The following is a 20,962-nucleotide window of genomic DNA, read 5'->3' on the forward strand; positions in this document are numbered from 1 at the left end:
AGCCTACATTTATATTGTAGATGTGTAGATGGCACGTAATGGTAACACTTTACAATAAGGTCTCATTTGTTAACATTAATTAATGTATTAACATAAACATAGTTAATGTGTTAGCATAAATCCAGCTGTTCATAGTTTGTTCATGTTAGTTCACAGTGCATTAACTAATATTACCAAATACAACTTCTGATTTTAATAATGTATCAGTAAATGTTGAAATTAACATTAAGATTAATAAATGCTGTAGAAGTACAATCGTTGAACTAAAGTAGCTAACTAATATTAACTAATGAAACCTTATTGTAAAGCAGTGGTTCCCAAACTGGGGTCAAAATGCTGAGTAGTTCATTTAATTCTACCTTAAAGTAAAATTAAAATCGAGCATGTATTTCTATGTCCAACTGCATTCAGCATCCGGTGTGTGAGGTCTGATCGCGCTCTGACGGTGATGTCTCGCTCTCATTGAAGTATAAGCGCGAGACATCACTGCCGCTGTCAGAGCGCGATCAGACCTCACTAACCGGATGCTGAACGCAGTTGGACATAGTGGTGTATTAGAGGTAAAAAATTATATAAATACTGTTCGGTTTCTCGCACAAACCGATCGTTTCGTGTCTTAGGACATCAATGTGTCGTCACGAGCCGCAGGGTTTCATTTGGTTTTGTCTGTGCATGTTTTAGACTCTTATAGACGAAGTTCCCATCCACTCGCATTATTTGACTGACAGACGGCAGCGGTTGCAGTTAAAAATCATCATTTGTGTTCTACTGAAGAAACAAAGTCACCTACATCTTGGATGCGCTGGGGGTAAACAGATAAACATCAAATTTTCATTTTTGGGTGGACTATCCCTTTAATGATGATAACGAGCAAGAATGCAACTGTTCCCAAATATCCACATGACCACAAACATGACATTATTATACAACAGGTCAAAAAATAAAACGTACATTGTAAACACAGTACTGTCAGTATTTACTCTATTTTGCAATGAAATAATAGTTCCAACTAGAAAAACAGCAGAACTACAACACATGTCTGTTTCGTGAACAATTCTGCGGCTTTGAATGATTCAATGATTCATTCACAGCCACTTGCTTCATTACGGAATGAATGACTCGATGACTCACTCATAAAAACAGTGACTTGCTGCCACCTACTGGCGGTTTTAGTTTAATATCTAAAAGTTTTACTTAGTCTATTGAACATTTTTTTTAATTTAAACATATTTATTTTATAAAGTTATTCATAGAAGTAAAAATATGCACTGAAAAATAAATTTAGGGGGCAAATATTGTCCCTTAAAGGTTTGCAACTATTTGTAAATTGTGAGAAAATTGCAATTTTAACCAAGGCTGCGGGACGTGTGAGGAGTCACCTGTCAATGGCGTCATACCCGCGTTACCCTCGGGTTTCCGATTTATGTGATAGAAACCATGGAAACACCAAAGACACTTTAATATTTACATGTTTTAATAGACAAGCGAACAACTGTTTTGATATATTTATAGACACAAAACTAATTATTGTTATATAGCTCAACACGTTTAGTCTCATTGTTTAAATCTAATTTTCTTGATTTTTTGCGAGTCTCATGCTTTACCATCCTCAGAGAAAAACACTATTTTGTGAAGTAGCTAACATAGCATAATCAGATGCAGCTTCATTTTTAGTAACAGTAATACAGCATTTTCTCCATCATACAATACGTTTATTAAAATTAATTGCATGTCATTCATCAACACAATCATCCAGCATTTAATCTGATATTGTAAAATGGATCTATCTTACTGCAGTGTGTAACAGTGTCTCACAGCAGCCGCCGAGCGAACGCACAGAGTAACGTTATAACATCATTTAACACTCTCAAATGTATCTAATATGATAAACAGAGCTGCGTTACCTCATACTCATGACCGGCGACTGTGTCATAATAAAAGTCCCGCTGCTCGTGAGGCGTGTGTTGATCAATCGCTCCAGTTCCTCGTTCAGCTCCACAACACTCGCTCCTGCTCTGCTTCACACTACAGTAATGTCAATAATCACATGAACATGATTTCTGCCCGACTCCAATCCCTATTCTATTCCACCGTCTGTTGAGGTGGAGACCACATGTCCCAAGATTCTGCGCTCAAACATGGCGTCATCAAGCTACGCCTTTGTTTTGAATAGGGTTCTAGTGACCTCTAGCGGACAGAATTATTACATACTGCCCCTTTAATGGTATAGGTGTGACTGCAGTCTAAGTGAAACAGAGGGGGTAATCCCTTATAGAGTTCCCCAGGGATGACGCGTTTTTGTAGGCCAACCCGGAAGTTAGCGGCGCACGGGTTCCCTCGACTGAAAGCCTATTCATTTTTCCCATAGACTTTTTGAAAATCGCAGAAAATAAGCTCTGTGTTTAACAAAGGGTTATGACACTTACACGTTTTGTCTTTACAAGTTAACACAACATTTATAGATTTTGAAGCCTAAATAAAGTCATCAGATATAAAAGGCTAACAGTAGGCTATAAACGGACTACAACACACCATGGTCGCGGATCAATGTCGTCACCACCACCACCTCACTGATTATGATCTGCGCTGTGTATGAATACTTATCCACTTTTTCGTGAGAAATGCTGTCCAAATGTCCTGTTTGTCATGATGACGTCTAAAGTCCCCGCCAAAGGAAGTAGTCCCTTTTAGCAATTTGTTAGCAACCGCCGATTTTAAGACACAGTAAAAGTTTAAAAAAATCACAAGTGGGTAATAACTGGTGTGTTTTATGTCATAGATCAAAACGTGAAAGTATTTAGAGGCTTTGTTAACCACAGACCTTATTTCAGGCGATTTAGCAAAAACCCATTCAAAAAACCCATAGACTTTACGGCGTTGGAACCGGAAGTCCAAAAATGCTAACTCGCTTCCAGGTTTTGCCTACAAAAATGCGTCATCCCTGTGGCACTCTATTGGGTACTCCACGCTAAAAAGTTTGGGAACCACTGTTGTAAAGTGTTACCTACATAAAAACCAACTATGACAGACAAACGGTACATAAATATGTTCATAAATTACAATAAATTGACCACTACTTACCATTAATATGACTTCTGGTGCTGCATGGTCATGTAGTCAATTCGCTTAGGTCTTTTTCACCTTCTTCTTCTTTTTCTCTTTTAGCTTCACCTTAAAATAGACAACGGCTGGCCGATTTATGGATAAAAGCGGGAAATTACCGATTCACTTTACACTGTCCAATGACATTTGAGCTTGTTGTGCCACATCATCACGATTGGTTGCGTGTCAAACAGGCATCGATGAATTAATATTATTTTAATTGATTCGACACACATATGGTCCGCAGTTATCTTTTGTAAACAGACTGGTCACACTTATGAATATGCGACATAAACTCGTATTTTCTGACTTTTAATCGATTTGTTACTGTCATATTGACTATAATTCAAATGAACTTTGTTTTATTGACCACAGTATTATTGTTGAGAGGGGCTTTTGATTCCTTCTGAGAAAGACAGGTGCAGTGAAACACCTCAAACGAGCCTAAACTCGCAAAGTCACGTGATTTCATCAGTCGAGGCTGCGTTATGTCATACTGTTACGAAACATTTTAAAATTCTGATGATTAACCGCCAGATGGCGTTAATGCAGTGAATCAGCTTTACCTGATCTCGGTCTGTTTTTGCAACGTAGGTTCATTTTTAATTAATTTAATGAATTCTAATACTGTAATGAGAATTATATTTAACTTCTAATTGGTGTAGTTTGCCATGCCCAGCCTAATAACACACACAACGAGCACTACACATTTCACAGGTATTTACTGAAAGTGTGTTTGGGCTGTTTTCGTTGCGGTTATACACCATTTTGACCAGCAGGTGCCGCCAGCCTGTTGTGTTTTGAGTCATTCGCGTCTCGATTAGAGCACGTGATCCACATGAACCGCTTTGAGTTTCCCGTCTCCTCCTTCAAGAAGAGCTCTGGCTGCGCTCGAGCCTCTTGTGACGTAACAGCTAGCAGACTACGGTGCGCCGTTTGTGACCAAGAGCAGAACGCGCGAAGTGAGGGAATACGAGCAACATTTCAGGTAATGACATTAAAACATGACTTTTATTGGCGACGTGAACACAGATCAGATGTTTAGAAGCGTGAAACATGGATGTTAACTTTGTTACTGTCGCTCAGCAGCGCGTAATGTGGAGGAATTGTGAGTCGCGTATGATGCGCTTTTGGGGCCTCTGTGCCTCCGTCGTTTCCAGCACTCGAGCGAAATCCCGCCTCTCCCGTGTTTCGATTGGACGAACGCGAGAAACTGGCCTTTTGATTGGACAGAACTCACGCCAGCAACAGTCACGCTAGTAGGAAGTAGAGTTAAACTGTTTCATGTAAGAGAGAAAAGATAAACAAAAATTAAAGTTTAATATTAATAATTTACGTTTTTCAGTCGTCTTCCCGAAACAAACTGTGTCATCCAAACAAAACACGCACATATGAAGCTCTTAATCATGACGACACGCGCTAGTCGTGTTAAATTTCGACGAAATAATGAATCGTTTTGAGGTTCAGCGCAGAGACAGTCACTACAGATGAGTTTCTGTGTATTATCAGTGGGTATTAAGATGTTTTTAGTTCATTATAAAGAGAAGCTAGATTAAAGTGACAGTCAAACTGGATTAAAATAGCGTACTGAACACATACTGCATTAAAAAGTTCAGTTTACACTGTAAAGTCTCGAGTTCAGAGTTACTGATCTGTCAGAATGTCATGAGGATTGTGTTTTTACAGTCATTTAATTTAAATAGAGGATGTACAGTTCAGGTGCTCATTTCACATCCTCCTATGTGTCATGTAATTATTTATTATTTTATTGTATCATATTATTTTGATGAAATACCAAAAGTATCTTCTGACTTATTCACATAGAGAGCGGAGGTCAAAGGTCGAGTTTGTGCCTTCAGAAACAGCCCTTTACAGGAGGATATTGTGATAAACCCACACGCATACACACTAATAAACATCAGATGTTTCTATACTATTATCATCACTTGAAGTACTCCAAAGAGTTCCTTGTTTTTGCTTAAAAACCATCCAACCATTTTCCGAACAAGCTTACTGCGCTTTAAATTATGTGGCACTTCCGGTTCTGGGAATGACGGATTGCGCAGTGTTTATCAGGAGAAGTTGCATGATTATTCAATGACCTTTATATGATGAACAGGTTTAATTGAGGCGTTTACTCACATATAAACAGATTGATGAGCGAAAGTAAACAGAAGCTCAGCGCGCGAGAACAAACCCCATTGGTGGCTGTGGAAGGTCAAACGCGAGAATGAACCTCATATCTGAGTGCTTTATGTACGTTCGCTTGTATTAAGTACACAATGGAGATGTTTAATGCATTCATTGTTTTTGTTTACAAATTTATGGTTGCAAATTAATTTTTTTTAAACTCTACACACAAAACCATAAAACACACACAACATGCAAAACATCACACATATCTTTCAAAAGCGAACACTTCATTCAGGTGTTTTCACACACGATCACTGGGTGTAAGTAATCAGTAAATGACTGTGGCATTTAAATGACAGTGTTTCCCAAATGAAACACAAGAGCTGTTAGTTTTGAGCGATGTGTGTAATGTCTGTTTAGAGTTTGTTTTGAGTTTAAAGCATGTAATGTGCTTGTAGTTTTGCAGACTTGCTCTGAAGATCAGGAGTTTGAGTGAATGGTTTCACTGAATGGGCCTCAAGTACCACTTTTAGTGTGTAAGCAATTTCAAAAAACTGTAATTAAGCATTACAACATAACATTAGCCACATATTATAAATATTACTATTTCTAGGGATGTGTATGCGTACACTGAAGTGACGCCAATGATCGATAATGTTTCGATCGAGATAATTTTCGGCAGCAATGAGCAGGAGATTGTTCACTATAGCAGTGCGCAGATACACTAAACTCTTGGAATTTGTCTTAAGAAATTTCTCAACTTCTTTAAAGTGGTCATGAGCTGTGTTGTTTTATTGTTTTATAATGTTTCCTGGGTGCACTTATAATGTTAGTATGCTTTTTGCATCAAAAATGGTCATAATTTAGAAATAAAAGGCATTTTTCCTGCCCTGATTTTATCCCTCTGATTTGAATACTCTGGGGCGTGTCTGTGTGAGACTTCAGATTATTTTCATCATACTAAGAGAAACAAGGTGTAGTTGAGCGTTTAGTCGCTGGTTTGATTTACTGACACACAGACAAAGATCATGTGACTGTACATGAATCTTTAATATCAGATCAGGCATTAGAATGAACACAGTTACTGACGTGATGTTGCATTACTGTCGAGTTCATATCGTAAAAGTCTGTTTGGTCCGAAATGTGATTGATTAACCAAAGAATCCACAGTGAAATGAACCGAACACAAATAAATAAAGCTCAACTGAGACATTCACATTAATGGAAATAAATAATCATATTCCTGCATTAGGATGCTTTGAAAGGTAATGTTATTTTAGTCCTGTATCGCTCTTCTCTCCTCCTCCTCACTAACACACCAGTGGGCGGGGCTAATGCTGTGATGATGAAGTGGGCGTTGGTTTCTTCAGTGGAGGCGGAGTTTCACCATCTATAGACACATCCCAGGATCAGTCGTTTTCTGGGTCTGGTGTCAATAAAAGCTTTTATTGGACTAACAAGGAAGATTTCAGTTCTGAAACTTACAGGATATTCTTATAGTACGATGAGCTCTTATATATCAAAAGCTCAAGGAAAAGTTGATTTCTCAATTCATGACCCCTTTAAGAAGATTTTTGTGAATCTGGCCCTAGGTGTCTAATGCCAGGTTCAGACTACACAATATTGTTTTCTGTTACGAGAGTGTCAGATTATGTGATTTTTGACTCCTAAATTCTTGTGTCGTGGACAAGTAACATGTCAGACTACACGTTTTTCTATCAGTTTCCATCCTTTTCAGTGGATATAAATGCATCGATCTAGTTCATTTTTTACTTCTCTTTTAATCAGTAAGAGGGAGTGATTTCCTTTTAAATTCAGTTGGCCCTTTTGACATCTGTGTGTATCTGTTGCCTGTTTCATCAAACTTTAACTTTCATTGAAGATTCAAGATGGACTTTTCCAACTTGAATCATAAGATACATTTCAGCTGGATCGCTAATCATTCACATGGGCCATTGGTGCTTGGAGCTTGAGGCTGTATGTTGTTTTTAATTATAGTATGTAGTATAGATGATTGAATGCTTGCTTTGGTGTTGCCACCCCTCACAGTCCTCATGCCACCCCATAAAAGATTTTCTAGATCCACCCCTCATTCTTGTGTCCCGATGCCCATTGTCGTTTATGAATCACCACGACACTCTATGTCCAACGGATCGTGCCAGAATCACGCTGATATCATGTAGTCTGAACCTGGCATGAGATTTAAGACTACCTGTGATGGCCTTTATGAATTGGTATCGGTGCACTTGTATTTTAACGTGTACAAAAACAATATTAACACAGTGTAATAATTTACAGGGATTATTATTATATTTACTTACATGTTCATTATTTTCACAGCACTTTTTTCACAGAAAGGTCCATGGATCCTTCTAGTGATTATTGCATGTGAACCGACAGCAACATGGATAATCCAAAACGGAAATTAAGATCTGGAAAGGAGATTTTGAAGGACAAGGACCAATCTAAGGAAAAGTCCAATGATACTGGCAAAGGAGACGTTTCATCTGCACCTGAAAGTGCTAAAGCATCTGATGAGTCTGGAGATGGATATGTTGTAGAAGAAACTGAGCATGCTGGGACGGCTACAGTGGAGGAGCAGTCTAAAGAATGTGGCTCTCCACAAACAATCGATGCTTTGGCTTGTTCACTTTGCAATTTTGTTGCAAAAACTCAAACTGCACTGAAAATTCACTCAACGAGGAAACACTCTCATAAAGGAGGCTCACAGAACAACACAGTAGTTGCACCAGGGTTGAGTTCTTTGCAAGACGCACCACAGTTACAAGAAAGAGATGCTTCTGCATCTCTGGCAGAGGAAGACAAACAATCAGATGCCTGCATGGTTCAAACAGAGAGCAAACGTACAAATCAACCCTTTGCAGATGAGGCGGTACTATCGGAGAAGTATGTTGGTTCCTCTGAGGATGGAAGAACCAGTCCCACTCAGATGCTGCTGGAAATAGTTGAGCCCACTTCATGTAGATCAGGAAAGGATGGTGAAGACGCCAATGAGGCTGTTAAAGATGGCAGTGATACACAAGCAGACTGCAGTTTTGATTCGGAAAGTAAAGTGAAAAGCAATAAAAATGGTGTAACGGATGGACATGGTGAGAATTCAAAGCCTAATGCTTGTGTACATGAATTCTTAGATGCACCAGAAAAGCATATTAAACGGCAGCATAATAAAAAAAAGAATGACTCCTGCGATCTTGGTAGCTGTTCTTGTGTTACAGAGTGTGATCATGAGAAGCACTGCATGAGCAATAAACGCAACCCGGAGATGTTAGACAATCAGGATTCATTAAAGACGCCAGAGAAGACGCCATCAGCGAAGGTGATGCCTGCGACTGAAGGCAGGTCACGGCATCAGTGCAGTAGGTGCGACTTCACAGCCGACAACTCTGTAATGTTAGCGCAGCACATTAAAACGCGTCATCCATCGGAGCACCGTTTCCACTGTAGGGTCTGCCATTACTACACCAGCACCACAGAAGCCATGGAGGTCCACCTGTCAGAAGAAGCCCACCAACAGGTGGCCAAAGAGAAGAACATCAGCTCTCTGTTTAAAGACTGTGTTGAAAAAATCCTTGTGATTCTCTCAGATCAAAGGGAGGACGGAGACCCTCATGAAGCAATGGAGGTTCAGGATGCGGAAGAGCCGGCTGAAGCCGCGAGGAAAGGTTCTGCTCACAAACGGAAACGAGGCAGACCGAAGACATCTAACGAGACCGTTTGTAGTCACTGTGGGCTCGTTGCTTCCAATGCCACCAACCTCAGCGTTCACATACGGCGCAGGCATAGCCGGATGTACAGCTTCGTCTGTAAGCTGTGCAACTACTACTGTGTGACCAAAGGCGACATGGACCGCCACTGTGAAACTAAAAAGCACGTCAACAAAATGCAAGCGGCCGGAAGTGAAGAGAGTGGGGTCGTTCTGCTAGACGCTGAGCAGCCGAGTCAAGCAAAGAACGCTGAGGCAGAACTAGGTGACGGAGTAGCAGAGATTGAGACGACTATTGAAGCGGACACAGATCCCTCCGGTGTGCCGTGCAAGAAAAGCAAGAATGACTTGGGGAACATCTGCTCTCAGTGTGACTTTGTCGCTCACTCAACTCCGTCTCTTGCTCTCCACGTGCGACGCAAGCACACCAAAGACTTTGAGTTTGTTTGTCTAGCATGTAGCTACTACACCGTGACCCGTAGAGAGATGTTTAGGCACATGGCAACAGAAAAACACAAGCAGAAACGCGAGGGTTACCTGAAGAGACCCAACCGAAGCTTTAACAGTGTTAACAAGCCCGGCTCTGAAGACCCAGAGACAGTCGCAGGATCAGAGGAGGTCTGTGACAGCTCTGTTCTGACACCTGCGAGCACCACGACTGAAGATGCAGAGCATTCGCTAAAGACAGATGAGCAGAGTTGTGCAAATGAAGATGGAGCGAATACTTCCAAAGACAACCAAGAATCCTCAACTAATCCAATGGAATCAAACGAGTCTGACGTGGACCAGTCAGTGACGATGGAGAAAGACGCAATGCTGGAGGATATGGATGAGGAAAACGTGTTTGAGGAGGAAGAAATTGCTGACTTAGGAGATGACAGTGCCTCTAGTGAGAAACACCTTAGAGGAATACAGTTTGATGGTTGCATCTTTCCTTTAAAAACATTAGAAGAGCACAAGCAGACACCACATGACGGAGAACAAACTACAGGCGCATCACATCAGCAGGGCACCAGAAAGCCCAAAACCCTGAGTGGATCCGAGACAAAGACTGCCAAAGCAATTCCTCGGATCCGCTGTGAGGACTGTGGATTTTTGGCTGATGGCATAAGTGGCCTGAATGTTCATATCTCCATGAAGCATCCATCCAAAGAGAAGCATTTCCATTGCTTGCTTTGTGGAAAGTCCTTCTACACAGAGAGTAACCTACAGCAGCACTTGAGCAGTGCAGCACACATGCGCAACGAGCACGGGAGCGTTGAAGATCTTCCGGACGGAGGCGCCAGCTTTAAATGCGTCCGATGCAGTGAGCCCTGCCAAACCGAGCAGGAACTGTTTGTGCATATCAAAGAGAAACACGAGGAACTGCTGAGAGAAGTGAACAAATATGTAATAGAGGATACGGAGCAGATCAACCGAGAGCGGCAGGAGAACCAGGGCAGTGTTTGCAAGTACTGCGGTAAAGTGTGCAAGAGCAGCAACTCCATGGCCTTCCTGGCTCACGTTCGCACACACACAGGTATGCCTCCCTCTGTCTTTGCCGTCACATACAGGATGTTTTGTTAATTATTTAACCATCAAAATATTTACTAGCATTTAGTTACTTTCTTGGTAATTTCTTGCAAATGTTGGAATCGTTACATTTTTAAGATGAAGTTGGCACTTTTGTCAACACTACTATAGACTGTAAAAAAAGATGGACGATGTGTCTCCACTTCCTTCCAAAATATCCCAAAAATGGCCGTTGACATCTGAGTCTTGTGAGGTGGAGCCGTGGAATCAAGGCCCCGCCCACACTCCCACTCCTACAGACTCATTCGCTAGCATAGCTGTCAATCATGACATCACAGACATTTTTAGAGCATCAAATATGTAACTAAAACATGTTTATCACCAAGGGATAGTTCACCCAAAAATGAAAATGTGATGTTTATCTGCTTACCCCCAGTGCATCCAAGATGTAGGTGACTTTGTTTCTTCAGTTGAACGCAAATGATGATTTTTAACTGCAACCGCTGCCGTCTGTCAGTCAAATAATAGCAGTGATTGGGAACTTGAACAATAAGAGTCGAAAAAACTTCACATTGATGTCCTAAGACACGAAACGATCGGTTTGTGCGAGAAACCGAACAGTATTTATATAATTTTTTACCTCTAATACACCACTATGTCCAACTGCGTTCAGCTTCCGGCTAGTGAGGTCTGATCGCGCTCTGACAACGGAAGTGATGTCTCGCGCTCATTGAAGTATATGGGCGAGACATCACTTCCATCTTCAGAACGCGTTTTTTGACCTCACTAACAGGAAGCTGAACGAAGTTGGACATAGTGGTGTATTAGAGGTAAAAATTATATAAATAATGTTCGGTTTCTCGCACAAACCGATCGTTTCGTGTCTTAGGACATTAATGTGTCGTCACAAGCCGCAGGGTTTAATTTGGATTTGTCTATGCAAGTTTTATTTACTCTTATAGTAGAGGTTCCCATCCACTCGCATTATTTGACTGACAGACGGTAACGGTTGCAGTTAAAAATCATCATTTGTGTTCTACTGAAGAAACAAAGTCACCTACATCTTGGATGCACTGGGGGTAAGCAGATAAACATCAAATTTTCATTTTTGGGTGAACTATCCCTTTAATAAGAAATACCTAAAATGACAGAAACCATCTTCGGGAAAAATGTATTTAAGTTTATTATTATCCAATCCAATATTAATCATTAATTACTCACCCTCAAGTTGTTCCACACCTGTAAGGCCTTTGTTAATCTTCAGAACACAAATTAAGATATTTTGATGAAATCTGAGGGTTTCTGAAGCACACACAGGCAGCAATGTCATTAGACCTTTCAAGGTCCAGAAAGGAACTAAAGACATCGTTTAAACAGTCATGTGACTGCAGTGGTTCAACCTTAATGTTATGAAGAGACGAGAATACTTTCTGTGTGCAAAAACAAAACAAAAATAACCACTTCACAATCTCTTCTCTTCCATGTCATTATCCTTACGCAGGTGACGCAGTAACACAGTGAAGCTTCCGTGTTTACGTCTGAATGCCGGCTCAGTATTGGCCGAATCTGATCATGTGAGCCGGCCAATAATGAGTCGGCGTTCTGACGATGAACCTGGAAGCGCTGGACGGAAACAACGTATGAGAAGAATTTTTTGTTGTATTTTCCTCTACAGGATCTAAACCGTTCATGTGCAAGATCTGTAACTTTGCCACCGCTCAGCTGGGCGACGCGCGCAACCATGTGAAGAGACATCTGGGCATGAGAGAGTACAAGTGTCACATCTGTGGGTGAGTTCACGAGACACGGCCTGAAATCCATGTCTGAAATATTGTAATTACAGTTATCTCAGCTAAATGATTGCTTACTGTATTTGTGTTTTTACGATACATATTTGAAGCAGTTTTGCCTTAGTGTCCTACAAACGCCCCAAGTAAACAAGCCAAAAGAGACGGCTGCAGTATGCTCCATTTTGGTTATGAAATGGAAGGAATTACTCTATATGCTGAATCATATTTATATTGTAAGAGGATCAAGACATCTCGGACACTAGATATGGGGTAAATCATTACGTAATAGCCTTCGCAGCTCATTGAAGTTTGATTTCAAAGTTTGAATTGAATTTATTAGTTTTAAACTAGTTAATACACCCTTTTAAAAGGGTGTTTGGTGCACTGTATTGGTGATATTAATGGGTTTGCATAAAGCATACAAAACTTGTTCAATCCAGTATAATTTCCATTATCACCATTTGTCTTTTGGTTCATAACTCTGGAATTGTAAAGGCTAGGATCAAAATCTGTCCTCTGAATCCTTCAATCAAGAGTATATATCTCTGGTTTTATTTCCGTATTTAAATGTCTTATACCTGTGTGTCACAGATGGGCATTTGTGATGAAGAAGCATCTCAACACTCATCTGCTGGGAAAGCATGGACTGGGTCAGCCCAAAGAGAGGTTCTGAACCACCCATACACTTCTGTACTGGCCAATACTGATATGCCTATAATGACTAATTGACCATATGAACGGTTACTTCCTGCTTTTTGTTAAGCAAGTTTGGGTATTTCCGGTGAACTATTAGCTGTCATTCTGTACTTGCTGTACATTAGGGCTGCAACGATTAATCGCGATTAATCGTTTGCAAAATAAAAGTCTGTGTTTACGGAATATACATGTATGTGTTCTGTGTATAATAATTATGTATATATAAATACACACACATACAGGTATAAAGTTTAGAAATATATGCATGTATTATAAATATATATATTTATATATATTTTATATTACATATAAACATAAATATTTTATATATAAATATAACATTTTTCTTAAATATATACATGAATGTGTGTGTATTTATATATAAATAATTATTATACACAGAACACACACATATATATTACGTAAACACAGACTTTTATTTTGCAAACGATTAATCGCGATTAATCGTTGCAGCCCTACTGTACATCGACACAAAACCAACGACTTTTTATGTTGCATTTATATTTTAATGCAGTTATCACACCTAATTTGCCAATAAACCAGTTTTATTGATTGCAGTAAAGACGAAGCTAATGGGAACGCTTGAATAAGAAACTAATTAGACACGCGCATGCAACATTTTTCCAGCACTTCAAATGTTATTCTTAATGTGATGACCAAAAAACATTATTTGTTCATCCGTCTGAGATTGTCCCCATTGTAAAACCGACATTTAAAGATGTAGGAAATCCAACATTTTAAAGAAAACACTTTTATTTAAAAATAAATAAAGACGTTAATTACCACTATAACCAGTAGATGGCAGCAGGGGAGCATTTATTGGCTCATATTAGCCATTTCCTGTAATAATTTTTTTTTCCACATTTCGCTTTTGAATAAATATTAAACATAAAATCAAGATTAAAAATACATTTTGTCAAGGTGAAGTATGAAGTACTCATAAAATCTCATGAAAAACAATAACTTTTCTTGCGCACGAATGACACCGAAGCGAGCGCCGCTCTCTCTTTATAATCACTGAAGCTGTCAGTGCAGCGCAAGATCACACTTCTGAAACTCACATTTTATTCAATGAATCTAACTAAGGTGTGCAGTAAATCTGTCATTTACAGTGTGTTGAGGCTTTTTATCACACAAAAGTATGAAAACTGATGGTCGAATTGAATTTTTCTGAGGAACACTACTGAGGGACACGTCTTTTTTATGCATGTTACGTTTGAATAACTAAATTAATGCTAAGCCTGACTATTTCAGTGACAATGATCTGATTATAAACTAAGTATTACACTACTGATGCTGTTAAAGCTACCTCAGGACAGTTTAAATGAGGAATATTGTGAAGAAACTCAATGGAGGCGTTTCAGAAACACTGACACTGATATAGAGAAGAACTCCTGCTGGAGGGACTTCTTCATGCTCAAACAGCAACATTACACACTAAAGACAGATGAAAACAGCAGAAAGGTGCTCTTTAAATGTCAGAGTAAGAACTGTGGCTGAACGCAGTGGTTTATTGGTTATATGTTCTCTGCTGTAGGAAGTTTGAGTGTGATCTGTGTGAGCGCACCTTCAGTGAGAAATGGGCTCTGAACAACCACATGAAGCTGCACACGGGAGACAAACCCTTCAAGTGCGGATGGCCCTCGTGTCATTACTCCTTCCTGACCCTCTCTGCCATGAAGGACCATCACAGGACACACACAGGTACACACACACACACACACGCCTGGCTCCAGAAAGAGCTTGTCTGTCCTCCAGTGCTGATCTCTGTGTGTTTGTGTCAGGAGAGAAGTCTTTCCTCTGTGATCTCTGCGGGTTTGCCGGAGGAACCCGTCACGCTCTGACCAAACACCGCCGCCAGCACACAGGTACACATTAAACTGAGATTCAAGATGCGTTCCTGAATTTGAATTGAACATAAGAGGATGCAGAATTGCATTTCAGATTTGCATACAGAGGTAGAATTAAAATGAATCGAAATGCAAAGAAACTGTCATTTTTAACTTAAACTTTGGCTTGACAAAGCCTTGTTTGAAATTAAAAAATAGCTCAACAAGCTTCATAGATTTGTAGGTGTTGTGGACCGATACAACAGCTGATGTTTGGACCTGTGCTGTGTTTGCTGCAGGCGAGCGACCCTTCAAGTGTCAGCTGTGCAACTTCGCGTCAACCACACAGTCCCACCTGACGCGGCACAAGCGTGTGCACACGGGCGAGAAGCCCTACCGCTGCCCCTGGTGCGACTACAGGTATGACACGCGCAGTCACATGACTCTTACGCTGATTTGCTGCTCAAGAAACATATCTGATTATTATCAATGCTGAAACATAATAAGAACTAACATAATTAATTAAATTGTGTTTCCTGTTTGCTTCTCCTCTTGTCTTGTTGAACACTTGTTGTTTGTATTGTCAGATCGAACTGCGCGGAGAACATCCGTAAACACATCCTGCACACAGGCAAGCATGAGGGGGTGAAGATGTACAACTGTCCCAAGTGCAGCTACGCCACCAACGCCCCCATGGACTTCAGGAACCACCTGAAAGAGACGCACCCTGACATTGAGAACCCAGACCTGGCTTACCTGCATGCAGGTACTGCGTCTGTCTTCTCGTCGTCTCTTTCGTCTTTCTTTTAAACAGCCAGTCAGAGTTTAACAGCATAACCTGATTTCATATATATAGGTCAAAAGTGACGTTCGGCCTGGGAAAACTGACACCTTCACCCTTTTCCAAATATGATTATAAATGCGTCCAGTCCATCATACAAAGAAATTATGAACACATGCAAAAACCAGAGAGAACCAAATATTAATAACTGGTTATGTTGTATTCAGTGCTTTTTCCTGTCAGCTTTTTGGTTTTATTTGCATTTTTTGCATAGTAAATTAAAACCTGTAGCTGTAGCTTGCCTTTTTCCCAAATCATTCTGTCAGATAAATACCTTAACCAAGTTTAATGTTTTGTTCTTCACTCATATTTAGAAAATTTAAAAAATATATAAAATATATTCCTCATATTTTGAACTTAAAAACTCATTAAAAACAAATATCCACTTTTGTCCACTACTGTTTATGACAAAAATTGTACTTAATCTATTACATTACACATTTTATGCACTCCAACTACTTTAAGGCCCTGTTTCCACCTGGTATTAAATGCGTTTTGGTCGATCAGATCACAATCAGACGAGGCAGACACATTCCCGTTTACACCTGGTGTTTTAATCCGTCTCTTCTGTCCTGCTTGTGCAATTTACATGTGAACCCGAAAGGAGACAACAGAGAAACACACGGAGAGCATCAGCTTTTATTTCTGCTCCGACAGTGCTAGTGTGTGCTAGAAATCAGGAACGGTGAGAGAACATTGTGCTTGGTACATTTTTCATCTTCAAACCAAACTTGGGTCTTCAGCTGATAAAGTTTAAATCCCGTCTGGCTAGAGCGCTTCTCATAATGTTAGGTCAGTAGGTGGAGAGTAGACGGTCTGTTTGAACACATTCGACCACGTGAGCGATTACACTACGAACACAATCCGGTCAAATGTGTTTTCAACTACCTCTGGAAGTGGTCGAAAGTGGACAAGCTCAAAACTTTTTCACCTGTATTTACTGCTGTCCACTTGTCGAGCAAAACGCATCTTAATACCAGGAGGAAACAGGGCCTTTGACTGCTTTTGACCTAATTTGTTTATCACATTAGGATAATCTTGTACCATATTGATATAAAATTATAAAGGGGAAAGAAATTTATACATTTTTGTCATCAATAACATGGAGTGCAGCCAGTGAAGACCAGAGGCTGGCATTATGCAAATTAGTAACAAACAAACATAGGTTCAGCAGGAAGTGAGTCTGGAATTACCGGTGTCTCTTTCAGGAAGTTCAGAATCGCTTCTTTCTTTTGGGAGACAAAAACTCCATTGATCTGCACTTTGATCTGTGACACTTTCCAGACCTTTTACATTCACAAACAGCTCTATTACACACTGCATGAAAGGGAATATCCCAAAAAGCAATATGGGGCACTTTGACGGATCAATCTGTCATAAAGCGGTCATATTGAGCTACAGAATACACTCAGGCCCTGTTTCCACCTGGTGTTGTGATTAAGATCACAAGTGGATGACACTAAATACAGGTGTAAACTGGGTGTAAAACATTTTGAGCTTGTCCAATTTCACCCACTTCCAGAGGTAGTCGAAAACGCATTCGACTGGATTGCTTTCATAGTGTAAATGCTCATGTGATCGAATGTGGTCAAACAGCCAACAAAAGATGTCTACTCTTCACCTACTAGATGCATAAACATTATGGGAAGCAAGACAGGATTTAGCCAGACGGGATTTAAACTTTGTTGGCTGAAAGTAAAAAATGTACCAAGCACAATGTTCTCCATCATTCCTGATTTCTAGCACACACTCACTGCGGTCAGCTGGTATTGTGACTATCAGAGCAGAAATGAAAGCTGATGCTCTCCGTGTGTTTCTCTGTCGTCTCCTTTCGGGGTCACATGTAAACTGCGTGAGCTTATTTTGTCCATTAGATCGAAAGATCTGAAAAACCCATACATTTACCCACCCATAGACCTCCCCTCGAAGAAATCAGGACAGAAGAGACGGATTAAAACACCAGGTGTAAACGTGTATCTCTCGTCCACTTGTGATCCGATCGACCAAAACGCATCTTAATACCAGGTGGAAACAGGGCCTTAGGAAAAAAGAAAATGACACATTTAGTCCTGGTTCGCTGAGAGTTCATACTGTCATTTCTACCACCGAACCTAAAGATGCAAAACAAAAAAACATGGCTTTTATGATGTACACTTTGCTGTGTGTGTCAGATGAATGCACTTGTGTAGATATGCTGGTGTTTTTACCCGTTGAGAACTTGTGAAGAGTCACAAATATAGATCTGCTGCGAGGAGACGGTGTTTCCAACACTAAACCGCAACATCACGACTATGACGAGAAACACCATGACTGAGCGTTCTGTCCTGTTTAGGGTCACATCTTGTGACATCACGTCCTGTTTTACGTTAGTTTAGATGACTTTGGTCCATGTTTCGTTCATATTTGCACCAGAGTTCATTTGGAAGTGGACCCCATGAAAAGGTCCACTTGTTTGGCAGCGTTCACACTTATTCAAATGAATCGCACCAAAGCTTCCACGAGTGAACACAGCCTTAATGTGTCTTTCTCTCCTGTGTTTGTGTCAGGAATCGTGTCCAAGTCGTTCGAGTGTCGTCTGAAGGGACAGGGCGCGACCTTCGTCCAGGCCGAGGCGGCGTTCGCCCCCGACGAGAGCGAGCTGGGCTCCGAGGCGCTCCAGCAGGTCATCATCATCCAGGGTTACGGCGGCGGGGAGGTGGCCATCGATCAGGCCCTGGAGGAGTCGGCCGCCGCCACCCTGCAGACTCTCGCCATGTCCAGTCAGCTGGGCGAAGTGCTGCACATCACTGAGGACGGGCAGCTCATCACGTCCAGCCGGGACGTGTCTACAGCAGGGCAGACCACTCGATACGTGCTGGTGGAGTCGTCCGGAGAGGCCGCGGGAGAAGCGCGGGCGCAGGAGGAGGCTGTGCACACTGTGTCCGAGTCGTCCTCCGCTCTGGACGCTCTGCTCTGCGCCGTGACGGAGCTGGGCCAGCAGGGCGGCGCCAGAGAGGGAGAGATCACCGTCACCACAGTGTCCGACCAGCTGCCGGGAGAGAAGTGTGAAGGTCAGACGTCTCCGACTCAGACACAGGAGTACGAGGAGAGGGCGGAGGTGGGCGTGGTCATGGGCTCGGCCAATGAGCACGCGTCTGAGGAGATGCAGGAGGTGCTGCAGTTTGCAGCCAGTCAGCTGATGATGAAGGAGGGTCTCACTCAAGTGATCGTCAATGACGAGGGCACTCATTACATAGTCACGCAGCTGGACGACTCGACCCTGCACGTCGAGGGCACGGTGGAGCATCCGTCCGGACAGGAGACCATCGTTTACTCGGAAGTTAGTCCTGAATGATGAGCGATTGAGAGTGGATCTCTTCAGTCTGGCGACTCTTCTTCCTTCTAAGACAGTAACTCAGGGTCACTTCCCATCACAACACTTTTTGGGATGTTTTTTTGTTTTTTGATTGCGAACACCCTTCTATATACAACAGCAACTCTTTTATTTTATATGTATAAATGCAATATATCCTTTTTCAAAAGGCTAATAACCAGAATTTCTGTTCAGTTCAATGTGTGTAGATGTTTAGATTACTAATGAAAACCTTGTTAAACATACACCTTCTGTTTTCCTACTCCTTTATGTATGTTTGCTTGCTGAAATACCTTTTCTGGTGCAGTAAATGGATTCAAGACCGGACATCTCCAGACAGCATGATCAGTAAATAAATAAAACTGTGAAACATGAGTATATATATAACCTCGGGATTTTCTTTGGTAAAGGAGGTGTACTTCCATTTGATGTTTCTGAGTTTGACTTGCTTGTTAAAGGATTAGTTCACTTTCAAATGAAAATCAGCCCAAGCTTTACCCACCCTCAAGCCATCCTAGGTGTATATGACTCTCTTAGCCTTAGCCTCAAACTCATTCAGAATCAATGTAAACATCAAAATAAACACTGTACTTACGCGATTAGACATGCTGCATGACGAACACTTAACTTACCGCGTCACTTACTGCATTGCTCTGATTGGTTGTAGGTCTATCCAATTGAGTGCAGAGTTTTTTTTTTTTTTTTACTGGTTCGGTTAAGACACCCCATAATTCAAGTGCAATGGAGCAGTATCAGACTCACATTCTGCCTAGAATATGAGTATGACGAAGTCAGGCTACCGATTTCAGTTCAACGCAAACGCCCTGAGCATGTAAATGGTTATTTATTTGAAGTCAGTAGTTATTAAAAGTGTGAGCGAGGTACACACAAGCCTACTGCAAATGTCAAAGCGCTCATTCTGAAATCTGAATTCAAGTTTATGCTTTTTAAGGTTTGTGCATACAACATAATTCACCTACAGTTATTGAACTTGTTTATGTAATTATGTTATGTGTTTGATGATGTTGTTTTTTTAGTATAGTAACTTAATTTAGATGATTCGCTGGCTAAATATCACTCGCTGTGAATGGACTTCAAGACGTGAAATATTAAATATGAACAGATATTGTATACCATGCATGGTCTGGCCCAAAGGGACAGTGCTTGGAAATAATATTTCCTGGGCAACATGAAACTAATCTTGTCCAAACAAGTCATGACTTTCACTTTACACCTACCTTTGACTAGGCGTGAGATTTAGTCTCAGATGTGCGCTACATCAGGTATTCTACACAGGACTTTATTTTACGTCCTGCCGAGTCTTACAGCCGGGTGTCCGTCCAGGTGTGTTTATTGATCAGCCACAGCAGTACAAGCACCTGTCTATGCTGAAGGCCAAAGCAGCTCTGATGTTTCGAGGCCTGGACTCCACGAGACCCCTGAACGTGTCCTGTGGTGTCTGACATTAGCAGCAGATCAGTGGTTCCCAATCCTGGTCCTGGAGAAGCCCAGCCAATCTCCCTACACAAACACACCTGATTCAACCCATCAGCTGGTTAGTAAAGACTGGAGGGCCACAGTCAACTTTAAACCCATCCATCAATCCCTCAGGATTCTGTGAGGACTCCAGGTATGTGTGTCGGAGCAGGGTCGGCTCTTAGACACAGACATAAACAACATTAAAAACTTGACTTTCATCAAAGAGGTCTCTAACATTTTAGTTACAAGTGACTAAAATAATCAACCACATAGTAATTAGTACATTGTAAATGTGAAAGTTGAAAGTCACTCATGAGGGTGTTTTTAATTTATTATAGAATAAAGAGCAACTTATGTGGTGATAAATTGTTATTCACAATGTGTGTATGGAGATGACAGGAGAAAGAAGTAACAGGATTTCGGTGGGGATATACACTGTTGTGATTATTCTGTGCATTAGTCTCAGGCTCATTAGATAATAAT

General features: G+C 41.0%; 1 protein-coding gene across 1 annotated transcript; it reads left to right on the forward strand.

The window, feature by feature from the left end:
- The first annotated feature begins 4,013 nt into the window (after positions 1-4,013).
- On the forward strand, positions 4,014-19,421 carry znf407 (zinc finger protein 407). Its single transcript, XM_067399396.1, has 9 exons — positions 4,014-4,090; positions 7,576-10,478; positions 12,147-12,261; positions 12,853-12,927; positions 14,516-14,682; positions 14,763-14,846; positions 15,107-15,227; positions 15,395-15,573; positions 18,195-19,421. The coding sequence occupies exons 2-9, from the start codon at positions 7,640-7,642 to the stop codon at positions 18,980-18,982; spliced, it is 4,368 nt and encodes a 1,455-aa protein (XP_067255497.1). The 5' UTR covers positions 4,014-4,090; positions 7,576-7,639; the 3' UTR covers positions 18,983-19,421.
- Positions 19,422-20,962: the final 1,541 nt, after the last annotated feature.

This window comes from Chanodichthys erythropterus, chromosome 2 (assembly GCF_024489055.1).
Source record: "Chanodichthys erythropterus isolate Z2021 chromosome 2, ASM2448905v1, whole genome shotgun sequence".
NCBI lineage: Eukaryota > Metazoa > Chordata > Actinopteri > Cypriniformes > Xenocyprididae > Chanodichthys > Chanodichthys erythropterus.

Coding starts and splice junctions, on each gene's coding strand:
- znf407 (XM_067399396.1), top strand. CDS start 7,640: ATGGATAATCCAAAACGGAAATTAAGATCTGGAAAGGAGATTTTGAAG. Junction 12,262..12,852: donor TACAAGTGTCACATCTGTGG/GTGAGTTCACGA, acceptor TGTGTGTCACAG/ATGGGCATTTGTGATGAAGA. Junction 12,928..14,515: donor CTGGGTCAGCCCAAAGAGAG/GTTCTGAACCAC, acceptor TCTCTGCTGTAG/GAAGTTTGAGTGTGATCTGT.